The following is a 17,587-nucleotide window of genomic DNA, read 5'->3' as shown; positions in this document are numbered from 1 at the left end:
GCTCATGTATATACATTTTTCCCAATACCATTTATATTACTTATGGATGCCTTTATGCAGATATCCCTTCTTCAAAGTGTTTATTTCATCCCACAGTAAACACATTTGTAAAGTAACCCTGTGTCTAACTGCAGAGGTAGGAATTTCAAAAGCAACACTGCAGCTAATTATGCATTATGACAATCTATCACTGCTTAAATAGCCCCCCACCCCTACCCCCCACCCCTGCATATGTTTACATAATAGCCTAGAGGGGATATCTGGGACTGGCTCCTCCTGGGGGGACTGGTGCCTGGAACTTTGCCAGGTCTTTAGAAATGATTTCAGCCAGACGAAGTTTAAAACTAGCAGGGGCCTCTGAGGGAGTAATTTGGCCAATGGAGACTCTGCTCTCCTCCTCTGCCACTTTATTCATCATTTGAGCACCACAGTGGGGTTGCACAGAGTCAGGGCATGCTTGCTGTAGATGGCATCGTGGCTTTGGAACAGGGCAGTAAGCAGGCTGCACTGTGGTGTCCAGAGAGAGATGTAAAGGTATTTTTTCTATGTCCGCATAAGAATACACGCTCTCGGAATCATCTGTAAATCGGTCCTTCGTTCGGACTGGTACTGGTCTTGGCAGGTTGTAATAAATACTCTCCTCTGTAGTATAATCCAAATAGTCTGCCTCAAAGGAGGAGCAAGGGTCATTCTCACCCTCGCTTCCCTCTCCCGCTGTTTCTCCACGGTGACCGCAATGAGCTTGGCCCACAGATAACTGGCGAAAACTGTCAGGTAGATTGCAATAGTGTTGGAGGGTCTTGTCATCGGGGTGTTGAGAAAGTAAATCTTGGAAGCCTGATGGGTCTGTTGTGATGGGTGAATGGCCTGTAGATTGGTCAAATAGCGGATGGGTATTGGGCTGCTGTGCCGTTGATGTCTTTTCAGAGCACTGTTGTGATATTATTTGGAAGATGTGCTGGGCTTGCTTGGATAAGAAGACAAACTTCCCTGCCCCCGATTCACAGCGGCGACCTGCTTCAATGCTGAATCCACCCTGGAATCACATTGACAACAGAAAATGAATGTACCTTTGTAGCTCCAGATACAACAAGTTTAAGACCTTATATATAGGCCCCCGTATGCTCTATCCAATGTAATTTTTATAACGTAAAAAAGGAGATTGTCAGCTTTTAGGTATTACATGCTCTGTAGTGGAGGCAATTTCAGTATTACGCTGACACCTTCCCATCTGAACCAGCGATCATCAGCTGCTGGTCTATCACGGTTTCTTTGAGCTATTAGAGCATCTAATAGCTGTGTCAAAGTGAGTATGTGTGTGACAATGTGTTTGCTTATATGGGAGTGGATGGTAAAGCGGGTCGTATCCTACCTCCTGAAAGTGCACACTGTCGTTGTGTCCTTGGGCAAGACACTCCACCCACATTGCCCCCAGTGTCTGCATACATTGGTGTATGAATGAGAGTATGAATGGGTGAGTGGATCCTTGCTGTAAAGCGCTTTGAGTGCCTAAAGTAGGTGGAAAAGCGCTATATAAGTTGAGACCATTTACCATTTACCAGGGTGCGGGAGGGAAGGTTTCTAAATCTGTAAATCTGCTTTGTGTTGAAAGAAAATGAATGTATGAAAAGCCCTTTATAAAGTTTGAATAATTGAATGAAAGACATTTACTTGTTGCCAAATAAATTCCAACCACAACTACCTCGACTTGACCATATTTACGTAGCATCCTGTAGGGCCAAGAGTAAACGGCGTCAAAGGTGTTCGAGTCCAGGAGCAGCAGAGCGTCGCTCTCAGGTGAGATCAGATAGTCCCCAGTTAAGTTACACCTCTGAGATGCTTCTGTCGCATGCACAGTCACTTGGTGGGTATTTGGTGGTATTGTTGTATCTGAAAAAATAATAAAAAAAATAATACATTCTTAAATGGGCTAGAATATCTTTTCTTTCATACTCATAGCACTCTCTGTCTCAGGGCCTTTTACAACGGACACTGAATTGTGTCAGAGCGACGCATGCAACATCACAAAACAGAAGCACAAGCACCACACATAATCCTTGTACTTCTGTTTTGTGTCATTCCGTCCAACAATAACTGTTTGTACAGAAGTATATATAATTTAGCCGTAATTCCCTTCTTCTAGTATTGGACAAAATATAATTCCTCTTTCTCATTTAAAAAATATTACAATAATATAATAATAATAATAGTAGTAGTAATAATAATAATAATAATAATAGTAATAATAATAATAATAATATATAATGTACAATATTACAAAAATGAGCATTTGAGTGATAACAATTTAAACAATAAAATGCAAAAAGAAGATATTTAATTAAACTGTATTTAGTTGAACCCCATTTTCCATCTGAAATAATTCCAATATTTCAACCCTGTACAAACAGGGGTTCCTGTACCCCTGGTTGGGAAACACTGCACTAAATAATGAGCGTAAAGGTGCTAAAAATCCAGCGTTGCTGTTGTTACAGCTTCTTGACAGTTACAACCTTGTTCTTGTTTTTACACTACTTGCCACTTTCCCATGATGAATACAGGTCGTTGTCCTCAAGGATCAGGCAGTTTCCTCTATCGAAAGCCCCTTGTTCTGCATCTTCAGGATCTTTCTGTAAACATAGCGGCACTGTCAACATAACCTGGACTGTACACCACCCTCTTATCACTCTTTTATGACCCTGAGAAGTTTAAGACACAAGAAAGTACATAGCTTGTGCAAGCATAACATTTGGAGAAGTAGCAGACATGAAATCTAACTGCATTCACTTCCTCATTGCCCTGTCTCGTTTGTTATACAGATTGATATTCCTTTTTGTAAATAACAAATGGTAAAAGGGAGAAGTCGTTACCTGGAAAGCTAGAAGACAGATTGCACTTATCCAGTCCTGGGTTGCTGGCGAGGCCAGGGTGTAAGTTGCTGATGTGGTGTTCAAGTAAAATGCTTCACAGTCAATTGGACAGGACTCTTTAGGGGCAGGGGTGACACTGAGACAGTCACTCAGACGCACCACCTTTCTGGCCTGTGATTTGAGTTGTCCAGTTTTCTTATAGTCAAACATTGTACAGTGGTGGCCATACATTTCCAAACGGCCGACCCCAGTAGAGCTGGGTTTGATGCAGGACATCCATATTTTCCGCCATATTTTCTATTGAACAGAAAGATTTGACACTGGATTAGGAAAATAATTTTTCACAAAACACACTTACCTTTGAATAAATATCTTTGGGATCCCATAGGTTTACAAAGAAAACATTGTACTGTGTTTTTTAATGTACAAGAAATAAATAGCCAAGGACAAATGAAAGCAGTTGGCTGGCTCTTTTTTTTTCTCTCTTTCTGGTTAAATAATTTGGTTGCACCATGATCTGGCATGAGTTTGTCCACTGTACATCTACTCACTCCTTTTTCAATATGTAATAGGGGGTCAATTGCATTTTGGTCATTGTTAAGCATATATTCTAAAAATATATACAGGTGCTTGGTCATATAATTACAATATCATGAAAAAGTGCATTCACTTCTGTTATTCAACTTAAACTGTGAAACTATAATATATGATAGACTCATTACATGCAAAGTGATAAATGTAGCCTTTACTTATTAGTATTTGGATTAGTTGTAAAAAGTTTAGTTTGTAAAAACCCTCTATTAAAATTATCATAAAATTAGAATATTTTGAATATGGACTGTAAGCCATAATCATCAAAATTATAACAAAGGCTTGACATATGTCACTTTGCATGTAATGAGTCTATATCATGTATTAGTTTCACATTTTAAGTTGAATTACAGAAATAAATGTACTTTTTCATGATATGATTATATGACGAGCACCTGTGTATATATATATATACACACATATATATATATATATATATATATATATATATATATATATATATAAAGATGTATATAATATCACGATTTTGTTGAAATAAATGTAAACTTCCTTGAGTCTGAATCACAATTCCCAGGGGGAAAACAAATTTTAAACACAAAAACACAATATAGTAAGTTAAATATATAATTAAAATATATGTCATACTACTGATTTGAGCTCATTGTAATGAACACTATATGAACTTGTGGTTGTTTTGTAGCAGATATGAGACGTATACAATTGTGTGAAAAGGGTGACACTGCCCACCTGCATAGAAGAGAAGTAGATATTTTTGGCACAAACTCAAGCATCAAGCTGTAACAGTCACAATGCTACAGGACGACATACAATAGAAACTTACTTTGCCAAACTTGACCGCTTGCAGGTAGAGAAGCCCCTCTTTAAAGACTACGTCCATATCTGTACAACTGAGAAGTTGAACTGTGGTCAAAATGTCACCATGGCTAAACAGAGTACCAAGAACAGACAGTTTCCTTTACGTCAGTGAGTTTCATATCGTTGACAGCCAACTTTGAGCCAGCGTGAAACAGTGACAGTCTAACAATACGCACAATGTTTAAGCAACTTCCTGAAATCGCAATGTACCAGACAAAAAGCACCACACCTTTTTAAGTGGAAGCAAAGTGGTTTATTTACAACATATGGTTCAACAGAAATGTCAACACATGCCAACTTAAAATAAAAAACTGAATGGAAGAAACAAAATTGCACTTCTTTAGTTCAGTGCAGTGCTGTGTACAGTAACTGTACACTATTTATTTTTCAGAAACATTCTCTCCCAGTTCCTTTCAGAAAATAAACATCATTTCTAAAAAATTGTTCTTTAAAAGTCCATTGAGCTGTGAGCCAGGTAGTCCTTGCGGCCAATGTTGGTGACCTGCTTGGTCTGCATGGCCTCCAGTTTGGGACAATCTGTGATACGATGGCCCAGACCACCACAGAATGTGCAGCCCCTCTCGCCTGAAAACACAAATATACAAAGGATAAGATTTGAAATGCTTTCTTCTGAGAGAGAGAGAGAGAGAGAGAGAGAAAGAGAAACAGACCCTCACCTCCAATGTCCAGCATGGTCTCATCGCCCATCTGCAACACCTGGAGGACTGGAGGCACCTTCTGTTTGGCTTCAACCAGCAGAGCTTTCAGGTCCATCAGCACCGACTCATCTGTGAGACATTTACAATCATTCAATGAAGTTTAGATTGGAAATACAATATAAATACACTCAGAGAGAACATCCCAAGCACTTGTCAAGGTTTTCATTCTTTTTCACCAGAGATCGGTGGATAAACAAGCATCAGGACTGTCTTTAAAAAAATTATCTCAATAAGACTTTTCCTGGTTAAATAAATGTATAGGTAGATTTTTTACAGTTTTACTTACCACAGCCTTTATTGATGAATGTTGTAGCAATACCAGTTTTCCCGGATCGACCTGTTCTTCCAATTCTATGGACTGGTGAACACACACGGATTAATATCATGAAGGAAACCATTACATTTATAGATCAAACTGAAAAAACATTGGCTCACCATAGTTTTCGATCTCCTCAGGCATGTCGTAGTTCACCACATGTTGTATCGCAGGGAAATCCAAACCTTTCGAGGCGACGTCTGTGGCTACCAGCACGTCTTTTTTCCCCCCTTTAAACGCTTCTATGGCTTTGGTTCTTTCCTCTTGGTCTGTAACAAAAAAAAAACATTGAAGTGTGTTCTGACAACAAAGAGAACCGGGCTGCCAAAACCATATTTTTCACATGATATTACTATTATACTATCCTTACCTTTTCCTCCATGAATGGCCACTGCCTCTACACCTTTGAGCAGAAGATACTCATGAATGGCATCAACATCAGCCTTCTTCTCCGCAAATATCAGAACCTGTATACAAACAGAGAGAATATTGATGGAAAAAAAAATCTACAAAGAAATGTGATTATGTATATTTCTGTCATACAGGAGGTGATGTTTTCTGAAGGCACTCCAGCAGGTACACCATCTTTGCCTCCTCTTTGACATACTCCACTTCCTAATAACGCACAAGACATTTTAATAGTGTCACAAATTGAGCTCAACCAATTTGCAGATAGAGTTGCAGTACCTGAATGACATCCAAACTCGCCGCACCCGCCCGGCCCACGTTGATGGTTATAGGCTTGACGAGTGCACTCTTGGCAAAGTTTTGGATTTTTTTTGGCATAGTAGCACTGTAAAGGAGGGTTTGCCTTTGCCCCTGTGTAAAACACAAAACACTTGTGGCATCCCATGGTACTCAATTAACCTCTCACCCCCCGCCTTAACCAAGTGCATTTTCTCCAGTTTAACATTACCCAAATCTTAAAGAGTCTTTAGGCTAGTAAAATGCCTCATTTGAAAGCAAAGACCTACAAAACTGATCTAAACTGATCTTTTTCATCGTTTTTTCGGCATTATTGTCACATAACTTAACTTTGGGGAGATTTTTTGTTGCTCTATTGCAGCTTTTTTGTCACATTTTCATTGCTTTTTTGTTGCTCCTTTGGTTGCGTATTCATCTAGCTGATGGCAAACTGTATATAATGTGCTTGGTTTAGGTGTTTAGGGTTAAGAGGTTAAATCTGGATCAAATAACAAGGTATAACCATACAACTTTGAAAAAAAATAACAAATACATGCTTGACTTCAGAGACATTTTCACACACAAACAGTTCAATAAAATAAATATAACTGTGTAGACTAGAGACTATGAAAGTTTCACCAAAAGGCTTTAATGTTTATTTGCTTACTTATTTATCATTAATAGCATACACTGACCTTGAAATATGAGAAAATGGTTCGAATGTCTTCCTCAAAGCCCATGTCTATCATCCTGTCAGCCTCATCCAGAGCCAAGTATCGGCAGATATCCAGACTGACCATCTTTTTCTGCAATAAGTCCATGAGTCTGCCAGGAGTTGCCACCATCATGTGGACGCCACTGAATTTACATTAAAAAAACAAGCAGCTTATGGTAAAAATATTTGAATATACTATTCGTAAGAGGTAATAACATTATTCTTGATTACTTACTGTTTTATTACTTCCATCTGTTCCTTCACGGACATGCCGCCAATGCAGAGGGCAGTGCGCATCGGGGGAGCTCCTTCCTCCTCCAACAGCTTGCAGTAATAGTCTATAATGCCATGCGTTTGCCTCGCCAACTCTCTCTGGAATGAGGGGAGACACAAAATTTGACAGGCCAAGTTGTGACAAAGGGTCAGTCTATCATCCATGTAATAGTCATGTGAGGAAAAGTTGTCGTCTTACTGAAGGACAAATGATGAGGCCATAAGGTCCCTCGCGCTTAAAGAAAGGCAGCCGTTTCTCCTGCTCGAGGGCAAACATAATAATAGGCAGCGTGAACACCAGCGTCTTTCCAGAACCAGTGAAAGCTATGCCAATCATGTCCCGACCCGAAAGACTACAACAAAAACAAAGGCGAGAGATTAGAACAGACCCATATCAAGTCATAATGTTGCATATCATCCGGAACTTACACTGTGGGTATTCCTTGTATTTGGATGGGTGTGGGATGTATAATACCCTTCTTCTTTAAACCTTTTAGTATCGCTGAATACAAAAACAATGCAAATAGTTATAGACTAATCAAACTATTTATTATTCATTTAACAAAGAGGAAAAAAGTCAACAGTACCTGGAGGGAACTTCATTTCTCTGAAGCTTTTAATTGGGGCAGGAATGCCGTCCCCATCGACCAGAATGTGAAACTTTTTCCTAACACGCTCATGTCTCGCTTCTGGCATGTTCAGGATGTAACGAGGCGCAGTCCAACTGTAAAGATCATTGTAAATAGTTAGGACAACACAATACTACAGAGGGGGCATGATTGTTGTGTCACATTTAAGCGCACCTGGTTTTAATAGGGTCGTCATATATTATACCTTTGGCCATTTCTTTCACAGACATTAGGGCTAGAAAAGTGCAAAGACATTAGTACAGATTTCCGACATAATATCTCCATTGTGAGTACTTGAGAAATCTACCTACCTCTGCCCTCGGCAACACTTTCAAGAATCTTTTCCTCCTCTTTGAGCTGTTTCTCTTTCGCCGACTCCTTACGAGCTGTGGATACATCACCACACAAAACAATAGTTATAATTCTACAGAGAATGTAGTTGTAAACAAACAATATCGAGATACTAATAGAGTTCGGGGAATTTCACTGTTACCATGGAGATCCGCCACCTTTGCAGCTGTTAGCATACATTTTCTTTAGACTAACATTAGCCAAAAACAGAGTATAAAAAGTGGAGAAAAAAGCCGTGGAACAACTGTTTTAATGTGAACTCTAGTATTTCCACTTTTAAAATCTCCATTATTTATAATTGCTGATAATCCCATGATGCTAAAGGAAATGCGGTTGGGGCGGTAACTGATACAATTTGAATTTCAATGATTTAGACTTGAAAATTGCATTACTGAACTTCATAAAATGAGGAAAATATGATGAAGATGGTTGTAGAAATAACTAGTTTTGTCCATAGTATCAAAATTGAAATGCTTGTAATGTGACGAAACTGCTGTGGGGGAATGCATTGATGATAATGGGCACCTTCGGCTTTTTCCTTGAGGACTTGGTGCTGGTCCAGAAGACTGACATTTGAACGTGGACCAAGCCCCTCTTCTTCATCCTTTTGTTCCTCTCCACTTTCTTTCTGTTCCTCGTCCACTGCCTTTCCTCTGATACGCTGCAGTTTATGAAGCTGGCAACACGATTTACACGATAAACAAAATGCACGTGTGAAATTTGGTGTTACTTTTGTAGATCACTAGACTCACGATTTGTTGTTTGCGGATTTTAACGGGGACATATGGGACGTAGTCTTCATCCTCGGAACCCTCGGAGTCCATTTTCTCACCTTCTCCGTGGGGCCGCTTCAGTCAACAAGTTATTACATTATTTCATGGTTCTTTATTGACAGGCAGCAAAGTTTGCTAATTTAGCTAAACATTAGGCTACTAGCTAATCAAAAACTAGCTGATTAAAATCCAAAAGAAATGTTTGATTTTTCCTACCTTTTGGGGGCGATTTTCTATGTCCATTATGTGTAAAAACGTCGTATTGGTTGGAATGTAAAGAAAATAGGCTTTTAATTCAGGATTTAACGTAGCTATATCGTACGCATGTTTACAGGCTTGGAGGAGCTCTACGTAAAGCCAACAGGGTCAAACTTTTGCAAATCTACGAACATAGCGCCCCTTGCTGTGTAACACGTGTAACTACAAGTTCCTAAAAAAAAACCTGATGATTTAGCCGACTGACGTTTCAGATTCTACATCCGACACAATTTACAACTCATGAACTACTAACCTATATATGTGTTTAAATGCAAAATGGCCAAACATTTTAATTCACTAACCTAAGGTGTTACCACATAGACAGCCACTACATGCATTACAAGCGCTGAAGCTACAAATCATGAAAGGGATAGAAATTGCTGTTCTCGACTTTCACAGGGGTCTACTCAAGATTGAGTAAGTACTTAAATGCACCCCATGTTGGTTTCATTAATTTTGATCATAAAAACAACCCAAAAAAACAAACTCAAAATCTATGAGAAATATTGTTAATGTGTTGCACTTGAGTCTTTTCATCGTTGGCCAATGCTCAGAGCACTTAGAATAAAAAACAAAAAACATTTTATTGTCTACTCGGACAAATCAAATGGGCAGAAAGTACCAATGCACAATATATTGAATAATGAACAGTATAATTAAAGCACCAAACCTTGCTGATTGGAATTCATAAGTTTAACAATTCTAAAATGTTGTGATAAAAAAACATTTTATTTCATGTAAGTTATTTGTTTACATACTACATACGTAAGCACATGGATGCAGAGGAGTTGACAGACGTTCCTTTTTGCATCTGTCAGTGAAGATTGCGAGTAATATCAAAGGTACAGTAGGCCATGATCTCTCTGGCTTGTCTCAGTTTCTGAATAGTTTATGATTTTGAACCGAGGGGTCGTGGCTTAGTTAGAAACAGGGAATGAGAGAAGGCCTCAGGCCAAACGGCACTCTTCAGAGAGTTTGTGGCGTCATACAGAGTTCGTCTGGCACTCGTACAAATTATTGAGCTGCATTTGACTTCTTCAGGCTGAAGTTGGACCAGTTCACTGCTACCTTCTGCCGAGTTTGTTTAGCAGAATCAAGGCAAAACCTGTTATGAACACAAACAAGAGAAAAAGTAAGTAAACAATTGATGTAATACAAAAGCAAAAAGACTAGCCATTGACAAGCCATTCAAAGTCCTACTGTGGATCATTATTGATTCATTACCCTGGGGTTGTAGCCAGAGCTGCCCTGGGACTGACTGACAAATGTGGCTGCAATTCTACAACTCATTTACAAATAGATTGATTTAATTGGAAATCTGTCTCTAACTGCACCAGGATGAACTGGCAGACGTTGGGATTGGTCTGATGAACGGCATGTGGTCCAAAATGTCACAATTTTGACTACATATTGGGAGCTCCAACTGCTGTGCTCTTTTTTTCATTTTTACTGAAGTTGGGATTGAACCACCAACCAATAAAGGCAACCACTCTACCAAGGTTTCTCCATTATCAGAACAGAACCCACAAGAACTGGGAATACCATGTCATAAAACAACTACTTTGGTACATATTGTATGTCAGGTCGGCAGACACAATCCTGATCACCTACCTTTTGAAGTATTCCACTTCACGGTCAATTTCATCCATTTCAGTTGGATCCACATCTTTAGGCAGAAAAACATCATCTACAAGAATGAAAAGATGACACATCATTTTCCATTTGAATCACCACCATGAGCATTTTTTACAAATAGTACAAATATACATACCAATTGCAGTGCTGGACTTTTCCCCCTTGTTCTTATTCTTCTTATTTTTACCCTTAACTTGCGGTTGCTGTTGTCCATTTGCCTGATTATTGGGCTGGGCTTTGCTCTCCGTGATCTGTTCAGGCCGACCTGTGTCTGTGTCTCCTTTTCCCTTTTGTACATTAGTTCCATTTGTTGCATTTCTCGATGGTTTGCTCTCCTCTATTTTCTTGAGCCCGTTTCTCTGGTTATCTGTAGAGTGCTGGATATGTTTGTTTGCATTTTTTGAGCCATTGGACACAACTTCTGCACCTTTTGTTTCATTGGTTTTATGAGTTTCATTTGCGAAGACGGCTTTGGCCATTTTGTTAGAATTTTGTTCTGACAAGTGTTGATCCACCTTTTGTTGTAGCTTTTTATTTTTCTTTGACTTGGGGCCACCATTACTAGGTGTAGTATTTTTAAGGTCAAGTGCATCTTCTTTAGTTTTGGCGGCCGCTTGGGCTGATAACTGATGAGAGTTTTCAGATCCAGTTGAAGTGCATTTCTCAGGGGAACGAACCCTTATGAGCTTGGAGAGAGTCGGGGCAGTGTGCAGCCTCTGGATATCCTTAGTACCAGCACTAGCAGTGACACCAGCAGTTGTGGTGGTAGTGTTGGACGAGGATACAGCGGTGCCACTGTCCTCCCATCCGTTTACCAGATCCAAGTGGCTTTTAAAAGATCCCAGAGACAGAGGCGCAAGGTCCAGATCTATCTGCTGCAGGTCTGAGGAGCCATTCAAATGGGAAAGTAAATGGTTGCTCTCCAGTGTTGCTGCCTTTTTGGGGAAGTCGTTGACATCCAAGTTGAGATCGTACATGCTGAAAGAGGCCCGGATCGAGTCTTTGATAGTATTCTTAATCTCTTCAAGTCGACTAGTGAGAAAACTATTAACACGCTCAAGTTCCAGCTGTGGCCAGTCGAGTAGCCGGCCACTATCAGAACCCTCAGCGACACTGTCCTCTGTGGGCTCGGGTGGAGTGGAGTGAGGGTCACTGCCAGCAGTGCCAGGGTTTCCCTGCTGGGCTTTTTCCTGTAAGAAAAATGAGCTTGTAAGCGTAACTCCACAGAGATGAAATTGAGACTAAGTGATACTCAACAAATTCTTAGCTACCTTTTTCTTCTGTTTGTGCCGTGCCCGTTTGGCTGCCTTGGCACTGTTGACAGGTTTGGGCTCGGAACTGTTTATAAAGTCAAGTAGCTCATCTACGTCCCGGTTATCAATAGCACCAGCAGCAGTTAGTTCAGAGTCTTGACGTTGAGGAAGCTCCTCTTTACGCCGCGTCAGGCGTGAACGGAGTTTCTCCCGGATTTCTGCATAGTTCCGACTCGTCGGTGCAGCTGGAGGCTGTAAATTTAACATACATTGTACATTTGAAAATATGCAACACTGTATTCATACGCAACACAGTATTTACAAACATGAGGCAATGATAATAGAAATGCGTACCGCATTGTGACCAAAGAACTCGCAGTAGCAGCAGTCACAGTATTTTCCATCTTTCTGGTTGGTTGAAGAAGAGGCACAAGAGCTCCTCTCAGAGCTACTGTCCTCATCCTCCCCTTCCTCTAGTTCAGATGATGGATAGCACAATGTCCCATTTGTCAGTTTATGCCCCTTACACGCCTGGTCCCTAAGAAAAGGCACAGAACTTTTACTGATTAGCAACACATTTGTATTTGTATTGGAACAACTTTTTTTTTTTGAAAAAGTGTTCACATTGTTGATTGTACCAACCTGCATGTTCCAGCTGTTAAATGGCCCACGTTCGATGCTGCTACTGTTCCTCCACTATGCCCATTACAAGCATGAGTACAGCCTAGCATTGTTGACCCCAGTTTGCCATGCTGTGTATTCATGGCAGGAATGTGGGAGTTCTTACATGGGCTCGGTTTATGAACAGCGGTCGGGCTATCTGGACTAGGTGAATTAAGTTTTGCTGGAGGCCCGTGGAGATTTGGTACTAGCGGTGAGAACGGAGCATGTGTCGCAACACCAGTGCCAGAGGTGGAAGTTACATGGCCATGCTGCCCAGAATTTGACTTTGAAGCCAGGAGTGACGAATGCTGTGACGACAAGCCAGTAGGACTATTGGGAGGAACAGACAAGTCTGTATGTTGATGGTGGTCAGTAGAGTGAAAGGCTTCACCTGCAGAAAAGACAGCAGCAATGTGGGTCAGTAATGGACAACACATGGGACCTATGGAACAATAGCACTTTTCAACAATCCAGTAAGTACAGAAAACTCCATACCTGGCGGGGTTGGTCGTCGGCACATTGTTTTGAAGTGCTTGGGAGTGGTTTTGCAATGGTCTGCTGAGGTAGACAAGGAGTTCCCAGCAGAGGACCCACTGGAGTTCTGGGACGAAGGATGGCTGTAGGGGCAAACTTTGGTCCCAGACACTTTAGCAGATTTCCCAGGGGCTTCGTGTACACCTCTTTTTTCATGACATGAAGTTCCCGTTGTAACACCCGGTCCTGACGAGAACAAAAGTTGTAGTTCAGAACAACAAGAAACTCACATTTTTACAGTAACTGTCTTTTTTACTTTAGAAACATATAATAAAATTTAACACAAAAATCAGAATAGTTTAAAAAGGCTCATAATACGCAACAGTAATCCAACTGACCATAATCAAGACAAAAGTCAAACAATTTCAAAACTTCTTATTTCCATGTACCTTTATCACATCCAGCCTTATTCATAGCTACATAAATAAATGAGCCAGCTTTCATCAAACGTTCGGTCACACACCTTGTTGGGAGTGCTGTGAACTGTTGTGATTGCAGAGATCTCCTCCATTGTTGTGAGTAGAGTTCCAAAGTCCGGACAATTTGTGGGCTGACAGAAATGAGCTGGGGTCCCAATCCACCGTACTCTGCTCTGTGTAACCGTTTCCACAGCTCTGGGACTTACATGATGATGAGTGAGACAATGGCACCTACACAAACAAAGACCACTATTAGATCAATGCTTTGGTAAACTTTGAGCAAAGACAAGTATTTCTATCATTTTTACAGATGCCGGTTGCTCTTGGGTGCTCCGCCTCTCTTCTTCTTCCACACTCTTGCAGCAACTCTGACAGATCCACAGAGGTACCTCTCCCAATAGGGACTGTGAGAGCGAGGGTACTGCATCAGCAAGCTTTCGTCCCGACGCTTCGCGTAATAATGCCTGGGACAAGGCAGGCACAGCATCGGCCAACTTGGTTCCATGGCCACCAGGAAGTCCGTTAACGGAGTTTGCGCCCCAGTCTTTAAACTCTCGGTGACACAGGAGACAACAGGTATGCATTGGCTGGTTAAAAGAAAAAACACATCTTATTAGACACGAGTTTGGGAACAAGATTACTCAGCATAAGAAATGTGATTATTTTTTATGTTTACAAATCGTTTTAAGTGCACACTAAAACAGCCTAGCTTAGTGGTTAATGCTCCCTTTGCCTGTTTGATATCGGGACCGTTTCTACTGTTTCTTGCAAATTCTTGCCATGTCTGGGTGGGTTTCAGGTCGCACTGGTTATCCCCATCAACCCAAAACTTCACAATAGGTTTTTGTACAGCTAGGTACTCCTGACCATGAACTTGACTCAAACTGTTCTTCCATAGTAAAATAATGAACAGGACAAATATCTTCTTATCTATTTAGCCGTCTATTTGCATGCATTTTCCCAGCAAGAAATGTTGTCTCTTTAATTCTCTGTGTTTCTCGCCCATAGTTCATTATAATACATTCAATTGTGTAGATAGTGATTCTGTGCTAACACTAAAATAGAGACAGTTGGATACCAGGGTGACAGCAGTTCAGACTGTTGGCCTCTGACTTGGTACCAGAGTTTCATTGCATTGTCCAATATAGAGTATATTTACTGAATTACTGAAACTACAATGTGTCCACCCAGAGGTTCTACGACCATGAAACATTAGAGATAATAAAGCGATAGTTACTATGTCATGTCAACATCGCCGTTCGCTCTAACGTTAGTTATTGGTAGTCTAAACTTAAAAAACAAAAAAACCTTAAAGTTGCTACTGACTGGACTTGCTTTACTAATTAATGTTAAGTGAATATGTCAGTGAAGTACAAGAACCACGTTCACAACACGCTAGTACTAGGAGATAACCCAGTTAGCGCAATGGCTAACCACAAGCATAAAAATGTAGCTAATGCTAGAAGTAAAAGCTATAAAATGTAATTTGTGCAGGTAACTACAATGTCACCTGTGGGGTGAAACGGGTGCACGGTGTTGTGCTTTGGTACCGTGGAGCCGATTGTGGCTGCTAGGTTGTGGTCAGTAATTGATTAATATGGCATCAAAAGACGAGCAATATATGTTAATACACGCTGTAATACAGCTTTCAGGCAACCTCGAGAGGTATGTTACACCGCGTCTGCATTTCGTATTGGCGTAATATCAAAATATAGCCAGTGATGTTCAGTTAGCAGAAATATGCTAGTGATAAGCTAGCTAGTCTATGGGTGCGATTTGCTTGCTGCTAGCTACCTGGTTCGCCCTGGTAGTAGCCAGCCTATCCAGCCCTGCATCTCCGCCGCCGCCACCGCCAGCTGCATCGCCGGGAGAGACTGTGCTCTTCGATACGGTCTGCTTTCCTGGGACGATCTCCTTCTGGGTAACCCCCTGCTGCTTGCTTTTCTTCCTTGCCATTACGATGGTGTTCAGAAAATGCTTTAGCGAAGTTTGCACCAGTTTAAATTATTTTAAAAACACACTTTCGTTTCTTCTTGGACCTCAAAATGTTCTCTATCTCCTCCAGTCAAGACAACAGTCAATATGGCGGAGGACTGGCACACTCGGGGGTTCATAGGTTAAAGATAGTACTGGCGAAACGGCTTCAGTCGACTACGTACAGCAACACTACTGCATAACGAGGGCAGTGAGGCGCCACAGCGCCATATTTACTAAGGGCAAGTGTTCATCGCGTTCGTCATTACTTAAAATGTAACAGAAATCTGAAAATATGACTGTAACGTTTTACTCGAAAAGTGAACATCTCACGATAGAAACATTGTGTGTGCAAAAAAAAAAACAATACGCAAAATGTTCTTTTGGAAATATAGTCAAATCCAATTTAATTTAATTGACTGAGTAATTACGCTGTAAAGTTTGTAAACTAACAAAACAAAAACATTTAATGAGGAAAAATTTGCAATTTGGTACGTTTATGGGCACGTTCGATAGACACAGTACAAACTTTGAGCTCAGTGGGAGGAGCACTGAGAGGGTGGGGCGATGACGTACTCAGATGCTTTCACAGACGATGCGATTTGTGATCACCAGAGGTGGATAGAGTAGCCAAAATATTTAGCCTACTCAAGTAAGAGTAACGCTGCTTTCAAATAATTTTACTGAAGTAGAAGTAAAAAGTAGTGACCCAAACAGTAACTCAAGTAAAAGTAAATAAGAGAAAATGTTACTTGAGCACTGAGTAACTGAGCGAAAAAGTCTGATTCATTTTCAATGATGCCATAAATTAAATGAGTAAATCGTGATATTCCAAGTACATGGCATGAAAACATGAATAACTAAATAATTCTTAAGAACAAGGTGCACGAGATGAACTACATCCATTTTATGCTTCAAAATGAAGCATTTGCTTAAATATTTACTCACAATGGGAAAAGTAACAATTACTTTTACACAAGTAAGAGTGCAGATACTTCATTACAATTTTATTCTAATAGAAGTAAAAAGTACCGTATGATAAAACTACTTTAAGAAGTAGCCTACAATTTCTTCAAAACCATACTTGAGTACTTGTAACTGAGTACTTGCAACTGCATTTTAAAAGGGGTACTATCGCTGGGTTTCAGGTGACATCACAGCATTATAAAGGCTTTTAATATTTATACAGGTAGGGCAAGGGTAAAATTATTTTGTTTTTAGATTTTCATTTTTTTTCACAGACATATCATGGACCCAGTCTATGATATCAGTGATATTTTTTGTAATTCATACAATATTCTTTTTTAAATACTACTTGTGGAAGTGTAATGCAATGAATAGGATGAATAGGCTCCTGCCCCCACATGGTAGTGTGACATCATCACATTCTAGAACCTGAAAATAACCATTAATTGTATTTTATGTTTTTATTCTTCTTACTTTTTTTTGTGTTCAACTAGAGCAGAGATGGGCTAACTGCAGCCTTCGACTCTCTGTCTAATATGGCGGTATAATATTGAAGTAACTTGCGATATGTGATGCGGCTGCCAATTAAACACACACAAAGTATAAGTGTTAAGTTTTTCAGCTAATAAGATAAGATAAGATAAGATAAGATAAGATAAGATAAGATAAGATAAGATAAGATAAGATAAGATAAACCTTTATTGATCTCACAAAGGAGAAGGAGTTCAAGGAGATCACTCAGAGTTAATAAAGTGCAGCTGATACAGAGATCATTGCACATGTTGCTTTACAGTCTTATTGTACAGTCTGACAGCAGTGGGGATGAAGGCTTTGCGGTAGCGCTTCGTCCTGCACTGAGGGTGTCTCAGTCTGCCACTGAGAGAGCTGTACAGCTCTTCTACAGTCCCGTGCAGTGGGTGGGAGGTGTTGTCCATGATGGAGGTGAGCTTGGCTAACACCCTCCTGTCCCTCACCTCCTCCACAGAGTCCAGGGGGCAGCCCAGGACGGAGCTGGCCCTCCTGACCAGCTTGTTCAGTCTGTTCTTGTCCCGCTCTGTGCTGCTCGGGGCCCAGCACACGGCAGCGTAGTGGAGAGCAGAGGCCACCACAGAGTCATAAAAAGTCCTGAG

At 40.5% G+C, this 17,587-nt stretch overlaps 3 protein-coding genes across 3 annotated transcripts; all 3 read right to left on the bottom strand.

The window, feature by feature from the left end:
• Window positions 1–112: 112 nt before the first annotated feature.
• On the bottom strand, window positions 113–4,408 carry dok3 (docking protein 3). Its single transcript, XM_079557129.1, has 6 exons — window positions 4,261–4,408; window positions 2,868–3,164; window positions 2,533–2,627; window positions 2,403–2,422; window positions 1,703–1,890; window positions 113–1,036 (listed from the first exon to the last, which is right to left on the bottom strand). Exons 1-6 carry the CDS (start codon window positions 4,315–4,317, stop codon window positions 248–250), a joined length of 1,446 nt encoding a protein of 481 aa, XP_079413255.1. The 5' UTR covers window positions 4,318–4,408; the 3' UTR covers window positions 113–247.
• Window positions 4,409–4,607: 199 nt separating this feature from the next.
• ddx41 (DEAD (Asp-Glu-Ala-Asp) box polypeptide 41) lies at window positions 4,608–9,107 on the bottom strand. The gene is made up of 17 exons (XM_079556590.1): window positions 8,972–9,107; window positions 8,735–8,830; window positions 8,508–8,658; window positions 7,943–8,017; window positions 7,806–7,866; window positions 7,590–7,726; window positions 7,432–7,504; window positions 7,202–7,355; window positions 6,965–7,101; window positions 6,710–6,872; window positions 6,018–6,149; window positions 5,874–5,945; window positions 5,701–5,797; window positions 5,450–5,599; window positions 5,301–5,372; window positions 4,973–5,083; window positions 4,608–4,880 (listed from the first exon to the last, which is right to left on the bottom strand). Exons 1-17 carry the CDS (start codon window positions 8,996–8,998, stop codon window positions 4,744–4,746), a joined length of 1,845 nt encoding a protein of 614 aa, XP_079412716.1. The 5' UTR covers window positions 8,999–9,107; the 3' UTR covers window positions 4,608–4,743.
• A 535-nt stretch (window positions 9,108–9,642) lies between these two features.
• Window positions 9,643–15,608, bottom strand: fam193b (family with sequence similarity 193 member B). The gene is made up of 10 exons (XM_079556133.1): window positions 15,312–15,608; window positions 13,826–14,104; window positions 13,562–13,748; window positions 13,060–13,284; window positions 12,544–12,955; window positions 12,256–12,439; window positions 11,920–12,153; window positions 10,785–11,838; window positions 10,625–10,700; window positions 9,643–10,118 (listed from the first exon to the last, which is right to left on the bottom strand). Exons 1-10 carry the CDS (start codon window positions 15,471–15,473, stop codon window positions 10,028–10,030), a joined length of 2,904 nt encoding a protein of 967 aa, XP_079412259.1. The 5' UTR covers window positions 15,474–15,608; the 3' UTR covers window positions 9,643–10,027.
• Between the last annotated feature and the right edge of the window lie 1,979 nt (window positions 15,609–17,587).

This window comes from Gobius niger (genome assembly GCF_951799975.1).
Source record: "Gobius niger genome assembly, chromosome: 5".
NCBI lineage: Eukaryota > Metazoa > Chordata > Actinopteri > Gobiiformes > Gobiidae > Gobius > Gobius niger.
Note: the sequence above shows the minus strand (reverse complement) of the source record. Positions and strands in the feature narration are given on the sequence as shown.

Bases quoted from the DNA above. Each gene is read 5' to 3' on its own strand.
- dok3 (XM_079557129.1), bottom strand. From the start codon at position 4,317: ATGGACGTAGTCTTTAAAGAGGGGCTTCTCTACCTGCAAGCGGTCAAG. The intron at 2,628-2,867 runs GTAACGACTTCT...CTATGTTTACAG, and splicing joins TCTGTCTTCTAGCTTTCCAG to AAAGATCCTGAAGATGCAGA. The intron at 1,891-2,402 runs GTACAGGGTTGA...TTATTTTTTCAG, and splicing joins GGGTACAGGAACCCCTGTTT to ATACAACAATACCACCAAAT.
- fam193b (XM_079556133.1), bottom strand. From the start codon at position 15,473: ATGGCAAGGAAGAAAAGCAAGCAGCAGGGGGTTACCCAGAAGGAGATC. The intron at 12,154-12,255 runs GTACGCATTTCT...TTAAATTTACAG, and splicing joins AGTTCTTTGGTCACAATGCG to CCTCCAGCTGCACCGACGAG. The intron at 11,839-11,919 runs GTAGCTAAGAAT...TTTTTCTTACAG, and splicing joins GGCACAAACAGAAGAAAAAG to GAAAAAGCCCAGCAGGGAAA.
- ddx41 (XM_079556590.1), bottom strand. From the start codon at position 8,998: ATGGACATAGAAAATCGCCCCCAAAAG. The intron at 7,727-7,805 runs GTGCGCTTAAAT...TGATCTTTACAG, and splicing joins GACGACCCTATTAAAACCAG to TTGGACTGCGCCTCGTTACA. The intron at 7,356-7,431 runs GTAAGTTCCGGA...TTTTTGTTGTAG, and splicing joins ATACAAGGAATACCCACAGT to TCTTTCGGGTCGGGACATGA.